Raw genomic sequence first — 24,642 nt, 5'->3', positions numbered from 1 at the left:
CTTTTTTTGTTCTTTACCTCATTTCTCAAAGCTGAGTCACTCTAAGTCTCCCTGCAGGGGCTCTTTTAAAAGTATTTATGTATGAAAAAATCATTTCTGAACTAAGTGTTGCCACAATCCTTTCTGACATTTCTTAAGTTCGGTTTTTAAAGACCTTGTTTTGTTCCCCTGTGTCTGCAGGTCACCACCTCCACAGGAAGCAAATGCTTTTCCTGCCGCTCAGCAGCCGAGAGAGACAAATGGATGGAGAATCTGAGGAGGGCGGTTCAGCCAAACAAGGTGCGTCACGGCACCCATGGCGTGAAGCGCCCAAATGGATTCCAAAAAAGGTTATTTGTAACCCTGAACCTGATGGTGTCGACAGCAGGTTATAATTCGTGCCACCACGCTGATCTGTGATGCAGAGGTGGCGCACAGAGAGACTTAAGTGCTTTTGTCGTTTGCGCAGCGATATTGTCTATAATCCTGACAAACACAGCTGTGGCAGGGGGTTTAAGTGGCAAACACATCGAGCCAAGAAAAGCATCCTAATCACCCGGGATCTTCACTCCTGAGTCTGCCGGTGTTCGGAAATTGACTCGCTGATTAGAAGTTTGAGGGAGAAAGTTCTGCGGAGAAGTTGAAGGAAATGGGTTATTTCTGTTTCTCCGGCTTTGCTTTGTTCTCCAAAAGATGGCTTGTTTTGTGTGGGAAAGATGCAATTACTTGGGTTTTTCTTTTTTGGCATCCACGCAGCCTCAAACGGATTAAAGAGGATTTATTTATTATATATTTTTGGGCTAAAAAGACATCCAGGAAACATTTTCTTGCAAAACTCTACCTGGCACCTCACCCTTCCAGAGACCAGGGCGCCATGGCAGTAACAGGGTACGTGCACAGAAAAATAATTTTAAAAAATTGTTTTTTTTAGATGACATGTAATACAAAATTTTGACCTCCTCAGCCAATCACAGGAGGCTGTTTATTGAGTCGTCATAGAGAAAGCAGATTTTAGAAACTGGTTAAGCCTAAGTCCTAACTGCCCCTATGGGTGGATGCGGGCTGTCAAAGGGGTAAAAAAATGAGGCAAACTTGTATTGGGTATGGTGGAGGCAACACGAAATGACTAGAGTGTGGCATAAGTACAACACCATTACCTGTACGTCATAAGTGAGTGTAACTTACATTTTCCCTACAAAAACTTCATGATCCATTTATCACGACAATGGTACGATCCATTTTCCGGACGTCCCTCGAGGTGGCTGCACAAGCCTCAAGGGAACTGCAAGACATTTCTGAGCTCCCATTAAAGACCCGCTCCAAAGAAAATGGCGATATCTGTGTTTTTAACGAGGTCTTATGGCATTTCTTTCATGATGGATGACATGTGTAAAGAAAATTTGCATTTCTGAGTATTTCTGTATTCCGATCATTGTGGCTCAGGAGCAGACGAAAAAATGCAGTTGGAAAGAGCTTGCAGGTGTGACGAAGAAGCCGCTACGTCAAACTGCAAGCTCCCTGCCACACTCCATTCTGTTGCCTCCACTTGTTGACGATCAGATCCACATACGTCTTTGTTTTCCTCGTGAGCTGGGATCTGGCTCAAAACTGTACAGCTGGATAACTTCGGTATTGCTTGCCATTTTTATTGCACCAGTAATGTTACGTTGGGGGTATGAGGGGCTGCAGTAAGCTTGCGGGAGAGCGTGTAAACAGATGGATGACGGGAAGTAAGGGGTGGACTTACTCTCGCCCACAACTTTGTGGTGAATTTCTAATGAACTCCTGCTGTGCTGCAGAAACTATGTCATAGGAAACGACAAGTTTTTAAAAAAAAATTTTGGTTAAAACCAGCATGATAATAATTAAGAAACCACTGGGAACAGTTCTAATACAGATCAAAAGATGAGCAAAGTGGGTCTTTAACACTTGCGCTGTCTTGTGGGGTCTAGATGACCCCACTCCCAACGTTGGGAGTGGGGTCATCTAGACCCCACAAGACAGTGCGCTGAATCTTTTTTCTTCAATGATTTGTGATCTTCACTGGTGTCCATGGATTAAATGAAATCTTTCCACCTTTATCCACCTTTGTCATGGTAGGGGAGAACACGTCAATGTAAGGGTAGGGGTCATCTGGACCCCACAAGATAGCACAAGGGTTAAGTTGCCGCCGCTCCTCTCTACGACCCCTCCATGGGCCCGAACAAACCTGAAAACCTGCAGCTCAAACCCAAATGTGTGCATGTGACTAAGGCTTTAGGAAGAAAGAAGGGATTGAAACTCGGTTTATGATTAGCAAGGGCAGGCAGATTTTTTTCTTAATAGTTTTCGTTGATAGTCTGCAAAAGGTTAAGAGCTGCTCGAGCTCAGGCACTTAACGTTTAAGAAGATACTGATGGTGGAGACTGTCACAATTCAAGAACACCAAAAAAAAACATGAAAACCATGAAAACACCAAGAAAAAACATAAACCGAAGGCTGATATTTCATTTATGATTCAGAACATTTGGTAAAAAATGTTGTTAAAATGTAAAAAATGCTTGTTAAAAAAAAAGGTTTTTGAAAGATCCTCTGAAGTTTTAAAGTAGTTTAGCCTACAAACTTTATTTTCCAAATCATTGAATCCCCAGCGTACATTCATCCATATAGTTATGCTTTTATGCTGTTCAGCGCTGCTTGAATACATTCCATCTGACATTTAACGTTTGTCAGACGGACCAGCCGTCCATCATTGTTAGAGACGGATATAAGGAGGATTTGTCTGCCTCATACCTGCAGATGTGAGACGGTGGACTTTCTCTGCAGGAAAACAAGAACATCCTTGGGTTCAGACTTCTATTTTCTTTTTTTTTTTACCATGCTGTTTTAAAGCCGGTTATTACACTTTAATGTAAACAATGACTCACATCCTTCATAAAGTGAGCTCCTGCTTTCTTGTTGGAGGCTTCCGGAGTCCAGAGATGTAGAAGAAATGGCCATACATCCAGCTGTCTTCTTTCTGCTGTTAATGAGCTTCACACATATTCCATTTCTATTTCATTAGTTTTATTTTGAAAGTGGCTTTCATCGTCTTTCCCCACTAGTTTGAGGATTTTTTAAATCCATTTTTCATTTTAGCTGAACCCCAAGCATATTTTTGATCCGATTCTCTATCTCATAGAGTTTTTTTTCACCCCCCCTTCTAAGAACCAAACAACACATAGGTGAAGTAAAACTCTGAATTAGGCCTTTTTGAGCATTTTGAGGTACTTTATCATATACAGTGTAGCAAAAAAGTATTTACTCGGTCACCAATTGTGCAACTTACTTGTCAATCGTACTCGCTGATACTACGTAGTGGTGAAAAAACGGTGGTTTGTATTTGTCATATTTCTTTAATTTCTATAGGTTCATATTTACAACTTCAAGACAACAAACACAGACTTCGAGGTAAACTTGTAAAATGAAAACCCAAATTTTTGGGACTATTAAATTAGAAGGACCTTGTTAACTATGTGCCATAATTCTTGTTAAGTTTGTTTAAAACCAAAATGTTCAAGGCTAATAACTTCTTTGAAACCTTCTTGTTAAATTATGAAGGAAAACTATGTGAATTGAGGGGTCGGGTCATTGAAAACAGCTGCTGTGTTGGCAAACACACCAGTGTGCTCAGAGACTAATGAGGATTACTGAGAATTGTTTTTTAGGAAAACAGAAAGTGGCAGTTTTAGGGAAAGTTGAGTTTCGTGCTCCTTTCTTTAGTAATTCAAGGTCCAAATTAGACAATAGAAAACATTTTTTTACAAATTTAGGTATTTTACAGACAGCCAAATTTTGCGCCACAGAGAAAAATAAATGCTAAACATTAAGTTAAACTTGGTTTCTGTACAGACGTCAGGACTTCAAAAATCCAGAGACCTCATAGTTTCAAGAAGGTTTCACAGATCTTTTAATATTGGCATTTCATTTGATCCAATTTTCTGTTTAATGAGGACGTTTTTGAGGTAATTTTACTACAAGAAAGTGGAATTGCATCAATTTACCCATTGATTCTGTCAGAAGTCATCGCTCTTTTTTCCCTTTGGTCACCGGTGGGAACCGTCTCCAGAGTATTTAATGGACTTCCTCTTCCAGCAACCCCACCACACAGTTCCTGGATGTCACACCCGACTCTAATTCACTCAATCAATCACAGCATATTTAAACCCTGCACTGAGCCTCACTCAGTGCGAAGTCTTGTTTGTGCCACTCTGCCTCCATTACTGAGCGTTATATTAGGACCTGATCTTCTGTTTCCTGATCCTGTTTCTGACTCTGTTTGCCTGCTGCCTGCCCCAACTGTCACCTGGATCCTGACTACCCCTGTCTCTTCTCTGATGCTCTCATGCCTGTTATCTACCCCTCCCTACCTGACCCTGATTTAGCTTTGTGGAATTTTAGCTGAGCTAATAAACCTGCTGCATTTGGAACTGGCCGTCTGGCTGTTTTGTGACAGATGCAATAGGAATATGTCTGGTGTTCTGATAGCAGCTGTTAGTTCTTGACATACTTTCATAGTAAAAAAGTTTCCGGTATTTTTAGATAATCTGTTAACCTCTCTGTTTCCAGGACAACAGTCGCCGGGTGGAGAACATCCTGAGGCTGTGGATCATCGAAGCGAAGGACCTGCCGGCCAAAAAGAAATACTTCTGTGAGCTTTGCCTGGACGAGTCTCTGTACGCCCGCACCACCTGCAAGCTCAAGACGGACAATGTCTTCTGGGGGGAGCACTTTGAATTCAGCAACCTGCCGGCAGTCAGGAGCATCACCGCGCACCTTTACAAGGACACGGACAAGAAGAAAAAGAAAGACAAAAACAATTACATTGGACTTGTGAACATCTCCGTCGCAGCAGTCAGCGGGCGACAGTTCATGGAGAAGTGGTATCCAGTCAGCACCCCTAACCCTCCGAAGGGTAAAACCTCAGGGCCCATGATTCGGATCAAGGCGCGCTACCAGAGTATGAGCATCCTTCCCATGGAGATGTACAAGGAGTTTGCAGAGTACATCACCAACAACTACATGCTGCTGTGCTCGGTGCTGGAGCCGGCGATCAGCGTCAAGAGCAAGGAGGAGATGGCGTGTGCGCTGGTGCACATTCTGCAGAGCACCGGAAAGGCCAAGGTGGGTGGAACTCTTCCCCTTTTTCTCACGCTGCGTAAGAAAAAGACTAGAACATTGCTAAGAGGCATTGGAAAAGTTTAGAAAGGTGAGGCATTCCTGGCCTGTGACCCGCTCACCCCCTCCAGAACTGTAATAAGAGCAGACAGGTGATTTCCTCACGCTGTAGCAGCCGGTATTACAGTGTGAACTGGCGCTAATCCCCCTGGAAGAATCTCCTGCGGTGCTCAGAGGCAAAGTCAGCACAAAGCTGTCTGCTGTTGTCTGCAGCGCTGACAGCACAGGGAGGTTTGGTCTCTGCAGCCGGGGTCACGTCTCTGTTACAGCCCAGCAGTGAGGAAGGCAGGGATACACTTCCTAAACTATTTTACTAGCTGCTTAAAATCCTTTAGTCATTACCTTATTTTGCGGAATAGAAATTACTCCAGAGTAGAAGTCAACAAAAAAACACCCAGTAAAATAAAACCACTTTTGGGAGAAAAGTTGGTTGTTAGTGGGAATATAATGAATATAAGAGCCTCTTTATGTTTTCCAAATCACATATGACTAAAAGTTGCACACCTGGACTAACTGAAACCAACCGTGACTTATAAAATACATCAGTTTAAGTACTGAAATGAGGCCTCAGTTCTTGAGAGGTTTTACTTTTTACATGCATTATATGTCCAAATTCTCTCACCACTCCCTAATCCCTCTATAGTGCAGGCCTATCTAGTATCCTGGATTTGAAAGCAGCTCGGACACATGCTCTCAACTTTTAATTTTTAACTCTAAATATGAAGTTGGATGATCCATAAAAATATATTTACAGTCTTTTTTTTTATCCAAATGAAACATCAAACCCATTGCATTGTGGTCTATATTCCCTAATCTGGTGAGGACGGATACACACTGGTTTTTCGCAGAAACTTCTGGGAAATTTCCAGGGAACTGAAATTTGGATTTTATAGATTTGGACACCACGAGAAAAAGAAGCGCACACTATGAAGGGCACTAACCAGGTAGTGAATTCAGCTAAAGGCGTGAAGTTTCAAAACGAACAAGTGTTTGCCTTTTTGAATTGTCGTTCACCTTTCGGCATATCCTGTCAGGAGTCAAATCAGCTTTCACAAATTCGCACGGATGGTTTGGCAGAGATTTTTACGCCGGATGCCCTTCCTGAAACATCTGTATCTTATCTGGTCTGGGCTGGAGACCGGCACAGGGGGACCCAGACTTGTGGGGGCTGTGGCTACATACTTAGGTAGTAGCATGAAGGGGTCTTGACCAAGGACGCCACACTGGATGGAACTTATCACACCCCCACTGTTAGCGTTTTCAGGTGCAATATAGAAATAAATGCCTGACAGCTAGTGGTAAAACTTGAGATTACATCAACCTGTTCCATTAAATACTGGGAGACAAAGCTGAGAGAAAAGGGCAGAGTTCTGATGAATAAACGGTTTCAAATTTTACTATAAAATATTTTTTAACCTTATTGTTAATGACCTTTATGCTATTATTGTGACTACTTTTAGAATATGCTTTGGTATTTATTATAGTTTTTACCTCAGGGAGGAAAGAAAATGACTTAAAAGTTAAACATGGCTAAAAAAATAAGTATAATAATTTTGTTTTGCTCACAATAGAATTTAGGTTGATGTAGATTTTAGTAGCTCTATTTTGTTCTAATTTTACAAATGGGAGTTCCATCTATTTGAATCATTAGTTTCCATCAGTCCAAATAAATAATATTTTAGGAGAAATTTTAAACCGTATTCAGTAGAACTGATTTGAAGCATAAATCAAATCCAAATATGAAATAAAGACTTGCTTTACAAAAACATACAATTGTCCAATTTTAAGGCAATGTGGTTGAATACTGACAAAAAGTTGTCATTTCAAAAAAAAAATTCTGTCTCAAACTTCTAAAAAGATTCAAATTGAAAAATCTGAACTTTTGCACAAAGAAAAGTTTCATCATCTCTGCAGCCTAAATGTTGTCTCTGCCTCGTCAGCTTCCAGCGCCAGTTTTTTTTTTTTATGTATTTATTTATTTATTTATTGCTTTCATTTTACTTTTACTGACTTTATCTCATCAGCTGAGCTTTGAAACTTCCTTTGAGTCTATCAAAGCTTGGCAGAATGATGAATGACGGGTGCTTAAAAGCGATGTCTATCCGTGCTGCGCTGCCAGTCTGCTGGGTTAGGCTTCTGAAAACTGCTGATTGATGGAGGGGGGGATGGGGAGGCTCTGCTGGTCTCTGGAGAGAAGGTTAGATCTTTAATTACTTTGAATTAATCTCTTCCTACTGAGCAAAGCTCCAAAACTTTTGCCTCTCCTGCAGTTCCTGGATTTTTGCTGGATGTTGCTCAAGTGTCCTAAAATTGACATTTTCTTACACGTTTCTGTTCAGAAAGATAATTCTTTTCCAGGTTATGTTTAAAAAAAAGCTGTCAGGGGACTTATGAACAATCAGTTGCATCAAAATGTTGAATTTCTATATGCACCGTCTCGTTTCTCATGCAGGAATTAATGAAAGGGTTTGGCTGCCCTCTTCTTGACAGTTGCAAACTTGTAGGTTAGACATTAGTATGCAACACTTCTCAGTTTTTCTTTCTCCCTTTGTCATTTTTGTCATCCGTCACCGAGCAATTACAGCCGGCGCGTTCCGCTCTGTTGCGCACTCGTCTCCTCATGTCTGCTTGCTCTCCGTCTTTGTCTTCCCTCATTCCTCTTTCAAGCCTCTCTGCGTCTCTGGGCCAAAGCTCCCTGAAGAGATGTAATTACCCACGGCTGTTTTGATGTTGCACTGGTGAACAGGCACGCCCTGCTCACCCCATGCAGCGGCGACATCCATGCATGCACCTATGGGTGCTCAAGGCGTGAGCAAAAAGAGATCCCTGGGGGTCAAACATGCAGGGAGCCATACCAGATAGGGGTCCCAATCATTTTGGTTCACTGGAGTAAAAGTCACACTTTTGGGAGAAAAGTCTGATGCTTCTGAACAACAACTGAATGACGGCGGCTATCAGCAGTATTACTTGCCTCTCTGTGACCCAGTTTAAGGACTTGCTGTCCTGCATTAGTCCGAGGGAGGACAAAGAAAAAGCAAGAAAAAAAATTTCTAGATTCATATAAGATCTTAAAGTTCACAAGGAGAATGATCAGATTCTTGTTTTTGGACGACACAGCTGCTTCTTCTTCTTCTTCTTCTGCGCTGTTGTCAGTAGAAAATACTGATACGCACATATACAGCGCTCTCCAGTGGTTGTTATTGGTAAACATCTGCTAAATGGCAACAGGTTGTGGGAAAATATCAAACAAATGAATCTATTTATGACCTAAAAATTCACATATAAGTCGCTCCTGAGTATAAGTCGCACCCCCAACCAAACGATGCAAAAAACACGGCATTTATCTTCTTAACCCGCTGAACCCCTTTCAGGGTCATGAGGCTACTGTTGGACAGAAATGGAATACACCCTGAACAGGTAGCCATTCAGTCGCAGGGCAACACGATCACATACATGGATACCTAGGAGCAATTTAACGCCACAAATTAACCTATGAAGCATGTTTCTGGGCTGTGGGAGGAAACCGGATCGCCCAAAGAAAACCCACACATGCACGAGGAGAACATGTAAACTCCACACAAAGGATTCGAACCAGGGCTTTTCTGTGAGGCGAGAGTGCTAACCACTGCACCACCATGCAGCCAAAGACTTATCCTTCAATAAACACTCTGGTTGTCCGGAGTGGTCTTCTGCTGGGGACTTCATGTGCCGCGGGACGGAAAGCGATTTTCTGATGACAGACAGAATTTGCGTTCAGATAATTTAAACACACGTGTGCAGTGACGTATGTTTCAGAAGATGTCTGATTGGCCGTTTTGCATGTCAATTATGTTCTCAGTGAGGATTTTGATTGGCTGGTGGATTTTTTAGAAGTACTTTTTTTTTTGTTATTTATCTTTGCTGACCTGCGATCTACCCTCATGTTCTTGAAGATCGACTGGTCGATCGCGATCGACGTAATGAGCACCCCTGATCTAGACAGAGAATTTTAACATTTTTTCTTCGCCTGAACTTTTTCATCATCTCAATGTTTCAACCACGCTCCAGAGAGTTTATTAGATTAAAAATCAATAGAATTTCTACCTCATTTCTACTTTTCGAGTGTCTAGTTGCAGGGATTTGTTTCTGTTCATCAGGAATGTGCTTCAGCGATCCCACCAGTCCACTTTTGGACGGACCCTCTCTGACGTCTGTTTGTCTGGTAAAGGGATCTCAAGCTGCTGCTCTGCCTCTGTGAACAACAAGCTCCTCATTCAGGGATTCTTCAGCTGCTCCGTTGGTGCACCATGGCTCAACGTGGTGTGACAAATGACACAAACAGGCTGTTTACTGTTCTGTTCTGGGTCTTTTTTTTTCATGTTGGCTTCTGATGATGAAAAAACCTCCTTTGTCTTGAACCTTTTTCCCTGGTTTAGTTAGAAAAAACGAGGCCAAAAGGTCACTCTATAGCCGGGAGTGGCTTATGAAGTGATTGGAAAAAATATTTGACGGCATTTTTGATTAACCTTGTCGCCCAAAGGCAATAAGATTGAGAATTAAGCTTCCGTTGAGAGGACTAAGTGAGGTTTTCAAACTCTTAGGTTTTGCCCCTCAAGAGTTTTTACAGGATACTTCTGCTGTGATTATACTGGAACAATAATTGAAGACGCATCAGCGCCCCTACAACAAGCTTTGACAATTCATCACTAACTCTAAAACAGAAAATATGTGTTGTTTTATCTCATTTAAACAAATAAAAAATAGTCTTTAAAATCAAACTTCATGTCAACCTGTTCATTTTAAGAGCGGAGCTCAGATGACGTGAGTTTATGAGACAACATGTAATTAAACTGCTCAATAATTCCCAGATAATTACATTATTGATGGACTCCTGACAGCATGGAGTGATGGAGGAGAGGTGAGAGCCCATCCGCTGTAATCTAGTATCACCTTGCAGCAGCACACTCTCAGGTCACGGTGCCAGAGAGAAAACCTCCTTTTCTACATTGATCCGATCGATCAGCACTAAGACTGCTGTGATTGCTCTGTTTAGCTGTCGTTTAACAGTTTTCAAGACAAAGCCATTATTTTTTTAATATTTTTTTATAGGTTTTTAAAATTTAAAACAGATTCCTTACGAAACTGCGAGACCCCTTCGTTGTCATGATGTCCCCCCCCCACTCCGTTGCTGTCCTACACGGGCTGCAGTGCTAAAAACCGTGCCAAAGTGGAAATTAACACTCATTGACATGGTGATTGAGCAGGTTGCCTCAGACAGATGGTCACATTACTGTAATATGTCTGAGTGAGGGACAGGCAGCTGCTCTGGCCTCCTGCTTCCCAACATATAGACTCCTTTTCATCTCACTAAAACTGTTGAAACCTCATTTTAAAAGAAAGATCGACAATAACTCATTGAAAATGTTATTTTGTCTCCCCAGATATCGAGATTATGGCTCGTTATACTGCAGCTGAAATGATCTGAGACTGAATAATAACTTTCGTAAAGAAAATCAGAGGGGGAAAGTCACTCAGTTGGGAATAGTTTGTGTGGAAAGCAATCGATTTGGGATTTTTAAATATAAATTTAGGATATTTTGTAGAAAATTAATCAGCATATATGTTTTATATAGATATTAAAACAGGTTTCACAAAGATAAAGACTGAATTGGTCATTGTTTTGCCTTTGTCTTTGCTCTATGTTCTCTGAAGTACTGCGACTCAGCAAAGGGGCATTTAAATAAAGTTTCTTTTGTCCATATTTTTCATATTTTCTGATATTTTTGAGGATGAATTCTTGTGATATTTATTTAAAATGCATAACAGTTGACATTTTCTTCAGGACATTTCATAAAAATTGCATCTGCACCCTATTTTAATAACTTAAAGATTGGGTTTTTGTAGTGACTATGGGGCGACTTTGTTAACTGGGGCAATTTTTTTTGGGGGGGGGCAGGAACACAAGTGCAGATTCAAACAAGATTCAAAGGTTTGTGTTTAAAGCTGTGTTTTGTTCAAAGCTGTTTTCAGTTGAAATCTAAACAAAGATATAGCAAAAAGACGCTCGCCACAAAATCAAATTAAACCTAATAGAAACTCTTATTGACTCAGTGGTTTCAGCTCTGAGAGATGCACGGAAACCAACACAGATCCAGGAAGTGCCAGCCCCAACACGCCGGCAGACACGATGTTTTTCGCAGCTGACGCCACTCGCTGTAAGGCGCCCTCCGGTCAGACCCATTCCACGCTGATGCTGCGCTCAAGCAGCTCTGTCAGGAAACCTTTCAGCTTTTCCTGTTTCTAAATCATCTGCAGCTGGGGAAGGAACCACTTCCATTACACTCCCAGTCCTCTCCCCATCAACCCAATGTGACCCTCACAGGAAACGCAGCAGGCCATATTACTGTAATACAAGCCCCCGGCCTCCGGGGAGAGACCGGGGGTGGCACCCAATGAAGAGCAAAGGACGGAGAGGCTTTCTTTATTTCATTTCTTTTTTTAATTCCACCCTGAATCCATTCTCAGTTTTACCTGAGGCCAAAAAAAGCAGGATCATCCATCAGTGGAATTGTTAATGTTGTGGTTCCTTCCCGTCTCCAGACCTGCAGCAGAACACAGATTTCATTTTCCATCCATCCATTTACATTTGTGGTTTACATGAACCTACCAGCTTCAACTGGTCATTTCTTTTTCACGTGTTTGGCAATAAACTTCAGAAGCTCTCAAGACCCCCTCTCTACCTTTTAAACATGAAGAAGATGGACATATAAAAACATTTATACCACAAATAAATTTGAATTCCTGCTGCATATCTGCTATGTTCCATGTTAATTTTTTGTTTTATATACGCCATTAAACCAAGATAATGTGGTGTAAATCAAATAATTGCTTCTGTTTTTCAGGTACAGGCGAATACTGCTAGAAAAATATCCTTTCAAGGCTTTTTGCTGCTGTCATTCTGATTTGTATTACCATTAGAACAGAGCAGAGGCAAAAACAAACGGCCAGATTTGTACTTTTTTCTCCTTTTTCTCTTTAGAGGACTTTCTGTACTCACTTTGCGAGCAGAACACGAGGATGAATGGCACCAACAGCCTCCTGATGTCTCATTCGTCGCGTCATTTTTGGAAACTTTGGAAGAGAGCCGTCATCTGGTTGATTATGCCGTCTCCTCGGGGTTAGAGCTTTGAGCCAGAAGACTTGGGCTGCCAAATACGTTGCTGCATCTTAAAAAACTCAGATGAAAACGGGGTTTTTAACATGTTCGTGTGGCATTCCTCTGATGGAGGACATATATGAAGAAAATTAAGATTCGTTTTCATTGCATTCCTTCGTTTTTCTCGTCTGATCTGCCATCTGGCTCAAAGCTGGATAGCTCCAATAGTGCTCGCCGTTTTTGTTTTGTTTCTAGTAATGTGATGCTACATTTACACCATTCTCGAATGCACGTTACCCCATGGCGTTCACACTGGACCGTCGCTACCAGATTCTAGATCCTTGGTGCGAAATGTCGAAGCGGTAAAAATCTTGGGAATCTTGCTCCAGACCTTTTTCTTTTACAGCTGTACTCCGATATCTGAAAGACTGTGTGTCATATAATTCATATATCGTAACTATTCATTTCTCTGTGATCAATTTTCAAAAACTTGGCATTTCCATGAATTGAAAGGGACGCCATCCATACATCACTACCAAATTTTGAGTCCCTGATTGGTCAAAGTTCAACCTGGTTTACCTCTCAACATGTGATCAATGGCCACTAAGAGTTTTGTACGCAGAAGCCCAAAACAAACCTTTACACAGATTGATCATCTGAAGTGGTCACTTGAACGTAGCTTTAGATTGGGGGTGTGAGGGGCTGTAAGCTAGCAGGGGAGCGTGTAAACAGAAAGCTCTCAGAAACAGGGAGGGGAAAGGGGGTGGAGTTGCTTTACCTCAACAATCCCACCCACAACTCAGATGGGAATTTCTGATGAAACTATGTCCTAGAAAATGTTTTTTGATTTTCGTTAAAAATGGCAGCATCGCAATAAAAAAACACACTGGGAACGCTTTTGAAATACCTCAGAAGACGATCCAAATAAGACTCTGAAGAGCAGAAAACTTTACGGCTTTTTTTCTTGACATATATCTGCCTTATATTAAAAAGGAACTTAGTTTGGTTGGATGAGGGTCATTTTAAAGACAAACTCCACCCCTTTTTTATCTCCTCCCCCTGATCTCCCTGCACACTGGGTTGGGGTTTTTTCTAAGCATGGTTTGGTTGATGAGATGTGACGGCGTGTTAGAGAGCGATCTACTTCTCCTTATTAGCACTGAAGCTGAGGGAGTGGTGGTGGTGGAGGTTTAGGAGGGAAAACACTGAAGGATGACAGAAGGGAACCTGGGGGAGTCCAGCCAGTCTCTGGACACTTTTTTTTTTAAGCTTGTGAATCTGAATCCTAAAGTTTGGATCAGTAAATCACAGTCCTGGAAACAGTTTGGTTATTTTGTCGGATTTCATTAGAGGCAAAATCTTAGGAGGACTGTTCATGATTTATGGCACGAAAGAAGAAATAATTTCTTCCAACATCTAGTGAATTTATGATTCATCCAGAAGGTGACATATAGAGATCCAATCAAAGCAGCTGGAGAAAGCAGGGAAATTACATTTTTTTTAAAAGTACAAGGAGTTTTGTTGCTTCGACTCCTAAAGCTTGTATGAGAAAAGAAATACGTTTTGTGCTTCCAATAGCACGCTTGACGGCTCGAATATGCTCCACTTCCGACAACGCAGGTCACCACAGTTCACTCCTGACCTGACTGAAGTAGCCAGACGAACAGAAGGAAATGGAAAAATCTCCTGCAGTCCAGCCCCTTTCTTGATGTCAGCCCCACCGAAACAAACACCAGGAGAGGATAAAGCAGTGTAGAGACAGAAATCTTTATTTATTCAGTGTGTTCATTGTCTGCAGCAGGTACAGGACCAGTGCATTACACTTGTTTAAAGAGAAATCCTCATGTTTGACAGCTCTAATGTTCATTTTATTTCACTAGTTTTGGTGCCAAATGGATCATTTTATGGTGGTAATTTAAAAATATCTTTATATGAATCCCTTTTTTTAAGCAAAAAAAAAAATCATTTGCTGCTCATTTGTGGTTAAATAAATGATAATTTACGGAAAAAAAACGTAATAAATCTAATGGGTTTTTAAATAGAGTGTAACAGTAATATCACTTCAAGATTTTTCTCTGACTCTATTTAATAGAACAGGATTTATAGTTTTCACATTTATGTTGATGACTCCTTGTGTCGCGAAGCTGAATCCATGTGTCACCATGGTAACCTCATCGCAACCCATTTCCTGACCCTCTTCAAAGTTTTGAATGTCTTTTTTACAGACAGCAAAAAAAAATTGTTTTTTATATATGCAGGCCTGCTGAGAAGCAAGCTGCTGCAGCGAGATGCTGTGCAGTTACAGTACAGCGAGCCGGACACATCTGGTTGCCATGGAGATTGTGGGCATTTAGATGCTGCAGCAGAAAACTAGAAATATTTAATGGATTGTCCTGATTATTCTGCTGTATGTTGCTCACTGCAGGTGCTGAAAAACTATTGGTACAGAAAGCACACGAAGAAAAACAGAATATCTAATTTAATAGATTTTGTTTTTCTTGAATTGAACAGGTTTTCTTTTGTAAATGCATTACGATGTGCAAACATTAGAAACAGAGAAGTAGATTTGCATTGCAGAACTCACAAGTAAATGTGTCGGTAATAAAAAAATAAAAAAAGAAGAAGAAAATAAATATAACAGACCGTAAGAACCCTTGAAACCTCTTGAATTTACAAAACATACTCTATTGGAGCAGCACTACTTTACATCTGAGCTAATATTTATGCACTAATAAAAAACAGTGGTGTGTGTAAAGATTCAAACAGGTCACTGGGCTCTACAGGTCGGCATCATCTCAATAGTTGCCGTTTCGTTGAGTCTGACAGCGACCCAAAACCATCCCCCTTTTTATTTAGACACGGACTTCCTGTTCAATACATTATTAACTAATCCAGCAAAAGCAATCACAGCAAACCTCTAACGAATTATTGATATAAATGCCAACCTTCAAGATAGAGATGAGAAAAAGTGAAAAGAGATGGAGAGGAACGTGAATGGAGAGGCAGACACGCCCAAGGAGAGAAATCAGGATGCCGGTGTCTGCAAAAACGGAGAGAGACAAAAGGCAGATTTGGGGGTTGACCCGTACGAGTGCTGTGGGTTTTGGGGTTGTCTGGGCTCTTGGAGGGGCGTAGACAGGAGCAGCCACATCTTACCTTGTGCGTTGTATGCAAAAGACCCTTAAAGAACTTATTTGGAAAGTCTAGCCATAGTTGATGTCTTTATAATTCACTGAATTCCTCATCCTGAGCCGTTATAATCTGTCGCCTGTGATATTCAGTGATCAATGCTAAATTGTGAAATATTTTAAACTTCCTGTATGAACACACATTTTAGCTGATGGCAGTTTTTGTAATTATTTTTCTCTGAAAAAACAAAGTTTTGTTCAAGATTGATACAGATGCTGTTTAGATAACCCAAAATAACAAGAACAATAAGAGTACAAAAGCCCAAAATAAGTTAAATTATTTCAAACTTTTTCACTTTTTACGAATATATTCCACATTTTCAGCTGAGCTTCCGTTCTTTTGTAATTATTTCATCTTTGTTGTGGTTTTGTTCGTTGAGCTGCCAGAAAAACTTTCTATTTTGTCAGTTTTGTAACCTTTTTTGTTTGTAAAAACAAAAATCTGTGGTCCCATGCAGATGGAAAATGGTGTTTTTTAGTGTTTATGACATGTTCCTTCTGATGATAAAAGACATTGCATTGTATTTATTTGTTCAAATCATTGTGAATCAGGAGCAGATGAAAAAAATTTTGTTTCAAAAAAGAGCTTTTACGTGATTTAGAAAGTATGCTGGGCGGGCCACAACCTCCCGGCTCCGAGCTCCCAGCAACGGCGAGAGGAAAGGGGGCGGGGTTGCTCTGCGGCAACTGTCCCGCCCACAACTCAGTGACCAATTTCCAATGAACTACTGCAGAAACTTTGCTCTACAGATTTTTGAGGGTGGGATGTGTTTTTGCAACAATTGTGCATTTAAAATTCATGAAAACTCTTTGTGTTCTTGTGTAAACGAAAGACATAAATGTCTTTATGAGAAGCAGAACAGACTCAGACCCAGAAGATGTAATAAAAAACTTGATATTTGTTGAGATTAAATGTCCCTCTTGTGTACATTAATGCCCACATGTGTGTTTTTTTCTGCGCCTGTCGGCAGCGCAGAACCACATAGATCCTTTTCGCCAGATGACTGGCGGATGTGGAGCTGTCTTTCACCTCCTCCTGCGTTCTTTAAAGACAGAAGTCTGTCTCTTCTTGCTCTCCTTCACCCATTTCTCTCCCTGCCTCTGTCACTCGTCTACTTTCCGTCTCCCTGCTACGCTGGCTCTGGAGTTTAACAAGCTGCCAGGGGACTTACATGAGAGCACAAGTTGGTTGAAGGGATGTAAAGGAAAGATGACTCATCCCCACAACTCTTCTTTTTCAACTCCCCATTTCATTTTTTTAAATGTCCTTTTTTAGAATTACTTTAAGGTATAGCAGAGCTCTTTTTTTTCAAATAGAGCATTCAGTTTAAATATTAAAAGGTTTGCACAGAAATTGACAAATTGTGCAAAAATCTTGTGTTATTTTTTTCTTTTGGATATATTTTAGGGTTTCCGTCTATCTGAATCTTTAAGTATCAAATGACAGTTTTGGGTGACAAATGACAGGCTTATGTTTTTTTGAAATTTTCTCCCTTGGAATCTCAAAAAATATAAATATTTTTATAAATGCAACATATTTTTTTCTATGCTGTTTATATGCATTTATGCACAGCAGAAACACACTGAGGAAATTAGGTATCCAAGTTCTCAACCTTTTAGGTTTTTTAAGGTTTTTTGTAGCAAATGGTTAATTTGAAGCTATATTAAAGCAAAAAACATATGTTTCAATGATTATTTTGCAAAGATGAGCAGTTTAAAAAATGATTATTTAAGTCCTGTTGAAGTATTTACTAAAATGAATCAGACAATCATTTTTAATGTATTTTTATTCTGGGGTAGCAAACATGAGTCATATTAGTGCAGGAGGTTTCCTTTGATGCAGGCTGGATGTGCTGTGGATGTGAATCTGCAGATGCAGGGATGTGCTTTTAGGTTGTTATTTGAGATCTAGAAAAATCCCATCATCCCCTTGAAAAAAACCCAGAATACCTGTAAAATCCTGCCCATGGATCATATAATCCATTTTAACAGTTAGAAAAGATTTGTTTTCTGTTTGCTTTATATTATATTTGAAAAATTGTGTTTTTAAAATACAATTTGATTGATCTTTTACGAAGTGCCAGCCTAATTTTTATTATAAAAGCAGAAAATATGCTTAATCTGAACATTTTTTCTCTGTGGATAATCAATCAAATTTTATTTTAAGACTCATAAAAAGCTTTTGACTAAATACTTTTGATTCTTAGAGGTTTAGCTATCAAATTTGAAATAAATTAGTTTTTTGATTAGTTTTTTATTGGGGGAAAACATTTAAAATGTTTTTAAATATGAGGTGCTGTCACTCCTGAGCATGTTTCATATTATTCAAATAAGCCACCTTTAGATTCCATCAGGTTGTGACATTCGAATAGTTCAACATAATGGGAAAATCTGCTGTGTTTTTATGTTGTGGATGGCAGCTTTTGCTCATAAACCCACAGGGAATTGTTGGGAGTTTTGACAAAATAAAACCTATTAGTTTAGGAGTTTCCAGCTCCTAGATTGATTGTTTTGCTTTTCCTTCCTTTTTTACTAACGATAGACTGGGCAGGCACTCTGAAAAGACCAATTAATGGATTTTTTTTTTTTACTGTGCTAAAGTGAAAGCAATAAACTCGTCTTGTGTGAACTCCTGCATTAATTTCAGAAGCATCTCTGTCGTGTGATTTGACTGAGGTTCGGAGCATCACAATGACGTTTTGGAGCCGCTCTTTGACCCGAGACCTTCTGTCGTCTCCAGGATTTCCTCACAGATTTAATGATGTCCGAGGTGGACCGCTGTGGGGAGAACGAGCACCTCATCTTCAGAGAAAACACGCTGGCCACAAAGGCCATCGAGGAATACCTCAAGCTGGTGGGACAGAAGTACCTTCAGGACACCCTCGGTAAGAGATGCAGGGATTTGGAGACGTGCCCGCTTTTAATCTGAAAAAAGTTGTAGGAGTGGGATGCTAATCTCCTCACTTTCATCTACTTTTCCCATCTCTTTGCAGCCAGTAGTTTCCCTTCATACTCATAATATTTGTATTTGAAAGTATTTGAAACTTTAAGGTTCAGTTGTTGAACAAATTTAAAGTCAATTCTGCACATATGACCATAATAATCTCATTTTATGGTTTAAAAAAATACCCAGAAGCGTTACTCCTTTTTGAACTGGTTTGGTTAACAAAACAGAGCGTGGAAAGAAACAAAGTACTTATAAAATATGTTTAAAAGCGTACCTAGTACGTATAATGCATGTACAACTACTACGACATGGAAACTTAATCCTGCAGAAACTCTCCAGATTCTACAGATCAGCAAATTGCAAAAATCCAATATCCTAAATGAGTCTCTCAAAATAGTCTCAAAGGTTTCTGCCTTTTTTTTGTCTTTAAGAGTAAAAAAGGGGCCACAAATGTGAGACATCTATGGCTAAACTATGCAAAGAAAAAAAGTAACCTATAGTTTGAAAAATCCAGTAGTGAGCGTTTGTCCAAACTATGTTAAAGTCCAGGTTATAGATCGCACTGCACGGTCTTTTAGAGGTTTGGGCAGCGGCGGCACAACTCTTTGTCTCACGGGCCTCAAAGAGTTCTAAAATTTGACAAAAGGGCTCGACCAAAAGCAGATCAGAGAAAGAAATGACATGGAATCTGAACGAAAATGTGCTTTTATTGTGATTGAAAATAAATGTATATATTTTAAAACAGCACATTTTAGGGGTTTTATTTCCAAACTGTGGCTTTTGTTCTTATTTTAGTGCCAATTACAGTTATAGGTTGATGTCCATCAGGGAAAAATGCAACGTTGGAGAAATGCTGCGTTCATGAAATAATTGAAAAAAATGAAGGTCCGACATGAACATTAAAAAAAAAACAGGAAATCTTTCAACACACTATAAATTTAGAAGAACTTTCTTACGGAAGAGGATTAGACCCATGGAGAAGAAAAAAAATTCTCTATGGCCCTAATCCATATAAAAATGCTGACTTTTTTCTCAGAATTCTGAGATTTAAGTCAGATTTTTCTATGCCCTGTTTTTTTTTCTTTCTCCATGGCCTTAATCCCCTTCCGCACTTTCTGCACCTAAGCAAAGGTCGGATTTATTGGTGGCGCACCGTCTATGGGGACACACCAGAAAATAAAACATTGATGAGTGTTATCAATATGATTTATTCCAGTTTGGAATAATAATCCAGATTAAATAGTTTTTGGGCCACAAACGGCCCCTGGGCCATGACGCTGTGTAAACATTGTATGCTAACACATTTTGGGTAGCGGCAACTAACAGCACTCAAAAAAAGAAAAAGAAAAAAGAAATAAAAAAAGAATAAAAACCAGTAGCCAGATTTGACCCTGTGGGTTTTTCAGGGTAAAAGTGAGATTTTAGCAGCTGCAGAATGATCCGTTTTAGCTGTGAACTCAATTCTTTAGCAACATTTTCTGCTTTTGTCTTTGCTGTCACTCTGTTTGTTTACCTTCTTCTGATAATGACACGATGAATAATCTACACAGCAGCTAAAATCTTCTTCAATTTAAGGCGGCTTTAGGTTTCCTCCTGCCATTCAACAGGAGTTTTGAAGAAATATGGTTCTAGAGAGGAAATTAGAACTTTCCGCACAGTTTGTCTTTTTTGTTTTTTAAAGAAAGGTTGTAACTGTTGACGTGTCAAAAAAGTAAAGACATTTTATCTGTTTTCCTCAGAGAAGCGGAACGTTTCTCAAGTTGAAGAAGATGCCTCAGGCTGTCGACTAAAAGGCAGCCTGCCTGTTAGAGGAGAGAAAAACCCTTGGCTCTTTGATACTCTATATGTTAAACAAATAAAAAAGAGATTCTGACCGCTTCAAAAACAAAGATGGTGTGATCATCTTAGACACTGTTTTAGTATTTCAAAGTGTTAAACACTAAAAAATATTGCTTTGGTTTATCTCTTCTGTATGACACAGAAATATGAAGCTGACTTTTCTCATTTTTAACCCACATAATAACCTTTTTTTGAAGTGTAACTTGATTATCAGATAATTAAAATAAGTTTAATGTGTAAAGATTTCACCCCAGCTCAACCTTGTTCAGAACTATAGTCTATTATTCAGTTTCTAAATAAAGATAGCTGCTTTAAAAAGCACTCAGTACTTTTTTTTTGTCTCTGCTGCAAGCTTGACTGCGCAGTTCTCGGTGCATGCAGACCTCAGCATTAATGTAACAAAACATTGTTTAAAGGTAAACAACTTAAATAATGACATTTCTGCTCTTTGGACAGACATTTCTCCTTTAGATTAGATCAGCCTGATTTCCTTCACGGGTCACAGAGGTCCACTTGTTGTCACTTCATGACTTTCATTCACCTTCATTGGTACTTCTCCGACAAATGAACAAAGCACTTTTGTTTTGCTTTTATTATTGTCTTTATTTTTATTTTCCTCAGGTGAGTTCATTAAAGCTCTGTACGAGTCGGATGAGAACTGTGAGGTGGATCCTTCCAAGTGTTCCTCCAGTGACCTGCCGGATCATCAGAGCAACCTGAAGATGTGCTGCGAGCTGGCCTTCTGCAAAATCATCAAGTCCTACTGGTGAATGCTGCCGCCTGTTCGTGACGTGCTGGTTCTGATCTGTCTGCTCAGGCACATTTTTACTCAGGACTCTGTGTGAATTCAGATAAAAACTCTTTTAAAAACACACTTAAACTCCATGACTGGCTCTTGTACGTCTAAAAAAAACAGGATTTCTGTTTACTTGCAAATGAACCCTGGTGTGAGTGCAGACAGTTGTCCAAACAAACGCCCGTATCCCACCCGCTTCACCCACTACACCCTTACTTTCCCTTGAGTGTTGTATAAGTGACAACCTGTCCCCTGGCTGCTTCCCCATTGGGAAAAAAAATTCAGTTACATTTTTGTTCTACTGGCGGTCCACGACCTGTGTGCCCCGTACAGTTTTACACAGTTTTCACCCACAAACAGTCCATAACATAACAAACAATTTGCCACTAGATACAACAACCATCCACACATCCCTGAATTTCTATTATACTTGTACGGCTGGTTATAACTTCGTTAAGGCCCAAAGCCCTGATTCATCCAGGCACACACACACACACATTCACACACTGATGGCAGGAGGATTTCCATGCAAGGTGCTAACCAAGAGCACCATGGGACACTATCACACAGCACGCCCGTAGGAATAATTGTGCATGAACATGTTTGCTCTACGGGCTCACCCGCAGGTTGACAACCTTGCAATTTTTTTGCCTTTACAGATTTATCCATTTTTGCCCACAGACAGCCCGTATCCACCTGTAAGGGCAGTTGTGACGAAAGCTTAAGCAGATGAAGCAGAAGTTCAATGTGTGATACTCTGGCTGTTATTGGCCACTTTTTTGGGCTTTTTTTTTTTCTTTTTGCTCCGATTGTTTATAGACAATCAATACTGCCCCCAAATGGCCACCTGTTATAAATTTGTCAACATTTATGTGGTTTGGTAGATTTACTGTGAAAGTATGAAAGTATTTTTGGATTTCTCACTCGATCACTGTAAATCAAGTCTACGGGATTGTCCTGATGTGAAAGCACCACTAAAGTGGTTCATATCAGAGGTTTTTCCTGTGTTTACGGTATAATTTTGTGTTTTACTTTTTTTCTTTTTCTGAGATTGACTGAAGTTTATGTAAGATAAATTGTTGCTAAAGTTAAAGACAGATTTCCCAACCATTTCAGACCAATAACAAATGACCAAAGAGATCAAATAAAGGCCTTACTTTTTTTTTTTTTTCCAGCTTTTTTCCCCGTGAATTAAAGGAGGTTTTTGCGTCATGGCGGCAGGAATGTAGCAGCCGCGGTCGGCCGGACATCAGCGAGCGTCTGATCAGCGCCTCCTTGTTCCTGCGCTTCCTCTGTCCGGCCATCATGTCGCCCTCGCTCTTTAACTTGACGCAGGAGTACCCTGACGACCGCACCGCTCGGACACTCACGCTCATCGCCAAAGTCACGCAGAACTTGGCCAACTTCACAAAGTGAGTTGGGTTTCATAGCGGTGAGTCTAAAAAAACCTCCTTTGTCAGATCTGGGGTTGAACTCTGTTCTCCCTCAGCTTTGGCAACAAGGAGGAGTACATGTCCTTCATGAACCAGTTCCTGGAGCACGAGTGGAGTGACATGCAGCGCTTCCTGCTGGAAATCTCAAACCCAGAGACAATCTCCAACACGGCGGGTTTCGAGGGCTACATCGATCTGGGCAGGGAGCTCTCCACGCTGCACTCGCTCCTCTCTGAGGTGGTCTCTCAGATGGACCAGGTATCTTCTTCAGCATAAATGTTCAACTGGGAAGAATTACAGACGTAGGAAGACATGTTTATGAAACCTAACTGTTGAGGTTTCCAGACCGAAAGACGTAAATATTCATGCCTTTCCATCATTAAGATCCTGCAGCTCACAGAAGATGGTTTGAATCACGCTCTGCCTTGATGAGGAAGTTTATCCCACAATGATCAATAATTTATCACTTGATTACATAATCAGGGCATGAATCACGAAGATGGTGGTTGATTTTCACAGTGGAGGGAGATGCAGATGTAAACTAAAAGAAAGCTTCAATCTAATGAGAGGTGCAGAGGAGGATGCAATGTGGTGTAACCGGGCTGTGGTTCTGTCTGTCTTTGCAGAGCGTGGCTTCCAAGCTCAGCCCTCTACCCAGGGTCCTGCGGGAGGTGAACAACGCTCTGTCCAACCCGTCCTGCGTTCAGATGACGCCCGGACAGTCTTTAGAGCAGGGGAACTCCCCTCCGGCTGAGGCGGGCTGCAGCATCTCCTCGGGTCTGCAGAAGATGGTGATCGACAGCGACCTTTCAGGGTGAGAGACCGAGCCACGCCCGTAAACTAGAGGCAACCAGAATGATCCACTACTTCAGACAGATTTGTTGGGAGTGAGCGTAGTGGTTTTCGCTAATTTCAAAAATCCTCGTAATATTTTTTTTTTTTCGTAATTTAGCAAATAGGCGAGAAAATCAAGTGTGACGTTTGGTAGACCACATCCAGACGGTGATCTGATACTGATGCTTCGAAAGGAGACTCAAACTTGTTTGCTTAAAGAAAGATCATGTGATCGATGACGTCCGAAACAGTTAGGAGTAAATGATGTAAATGTCACAACATGGAACATGAGCCCTAAGAGACTCGGTGAAGCACCCAAAAACTGGCAAAATCCAATGTTCATAAACTAATAAACATATACATCTTATGTACATAGTCACACCCAGCTCTGCAAGCAAAAAAAAAAAAAAAAATGTCTTTCCCTTTTTTTCCACATTTGACAACTTTGGGAAAAAAAGAAAAGAAAAACTCACTAAAACTGAAAGCATCTTTTTTTTTTAATTGCCAAACACATTTTCCTCTTCTAGAGTCCACTGAAATCGATAAATAGATGTAATCAAATGATATATATGAGAGAGAAAAAAAATGATAAAAACACAGAAATAATGTCTAAAACATTTCCACTGTTTTGATTTTTTTCTAATTTGACTTTCTCTCTAATTTCTTCAGTAATGTTCAGCAACATCATTTATTTTATTTGTCTCCACAAAATGTTGGTGCTGAAAGGTGACAAGAAAAAATGTTTGTGAAATGTTTGCACTGCCAGAAAGTCACAACAAATGTACAAATTCAGCAAAAGATACGTGTTTAAACTTTTTAACATAAACTTATTTTATTACAGTTACTTTATTACATATAGTTATTTTATTATATTTTATTACAGTTATGAAATTTTTTATGAGCTTTTCACTAAACTCTAGTTTTGTTATTTTAACCATGAAAAACGAAAAAGCACTGAAACAAAAATGCTTTGAATGGAAGAAAAATGGTTTAAAAGACCTTCAACCACTTAATTTATAACAAAGTGGAATAGAATAGAATAGAATAGAATAGAATAGAATAGAATAGAATAGAATAGAATGTACTTTATTAATCCTGTGAAGGAAATTCTTGTGTAACAACAGCTTACAATCTACATAATACAATAAAAGCAGTAAAGAAAGAGTAAACTAGAAAAAAATGTTTGGATTTGTTTATAAAATGGAGCTCAAATACTAAGAAAATGATTTAATTCAAACATTTTCTTAAATAATTACTTTAAAATATATTTTATGAAATTGCTTTTTTTGTTGTTT

The 24,642-nt window shown here is 39.9% G+C and overlaps 2 protein-coding genes across 9 annotated transcripts in view; one reads left to right on the top strand and one right to left on the bottom strand.

Moving 5' to 3' along the window:
* dab2ip (DAB2 interacting protein) overlaps positions 1-24,642 on the top strand; it is a 153,674-nt gene that overhangs the window by 114,491 nt on the left and 14,541 nt on the right. For all 8 annotated transcript variants that reach the window (XM_023960457.1, XM_023960456.1, XM_023960454.1 and 5 more), the window contains 7 exons: positions 181-279; positions 4,567-5,121; positions 18,239-18,383; positions 20,906-21,050; positions 22,256-22,492; positions 22,570-22,771; positions 23,140-23,327. In XM_023960457.1, coding sequence (XP_023816225.1) covers positions 181-279; positions 4,567-5,121; positions 18,239-18,383; positions 20,906-21,050; positions 22,256-22,492; positions 22,570-22,771; positions 23,140-23,327 — 1,571 coding nt within the window. The remainder of the gene's footprint in view (positions 1-180; positions 280-4,566; positions 5,122-18,238; positions 18,384-20,905; positions 21,051-22,255; positions 22,493-22,569; positions 22,772-23,139; positions 23,328-24,642) is intronic.
* The window catches only part of ttll11 (tubulin tyrosine ligase like 11), a 48,244-nt gene continuing 44,640 nt past the window's right edge, over positions 21,039-24,642 (bottom strand). The window contains exon 12 of the transcript XR_002874249.1: positions 21,039-21,121. The gene's annotated coding sequence lies outside the window, so the exon portion shown is untranslated. The remainder of the gene's footprint in view (positions 21,122-24,642) is intronic.

This window comes from Oryzias latipes, chromosome 12, assembly GCF_002234675.1.
Source record: "Oryzias latipes chromosome 12, ASM223467v1".
Lineage (NCBI taxonomy): Eukaryota > Metazoa > Chordata > Actinopteri > Beloniformes > Adrianichthyidae > Oryzias > Oryzias latipes.
The sequence above is the reverse complement of the archived record's forward strand: the minus strand, read 5'-3'. Positions and strand labels throughout refer to the sequence as shown.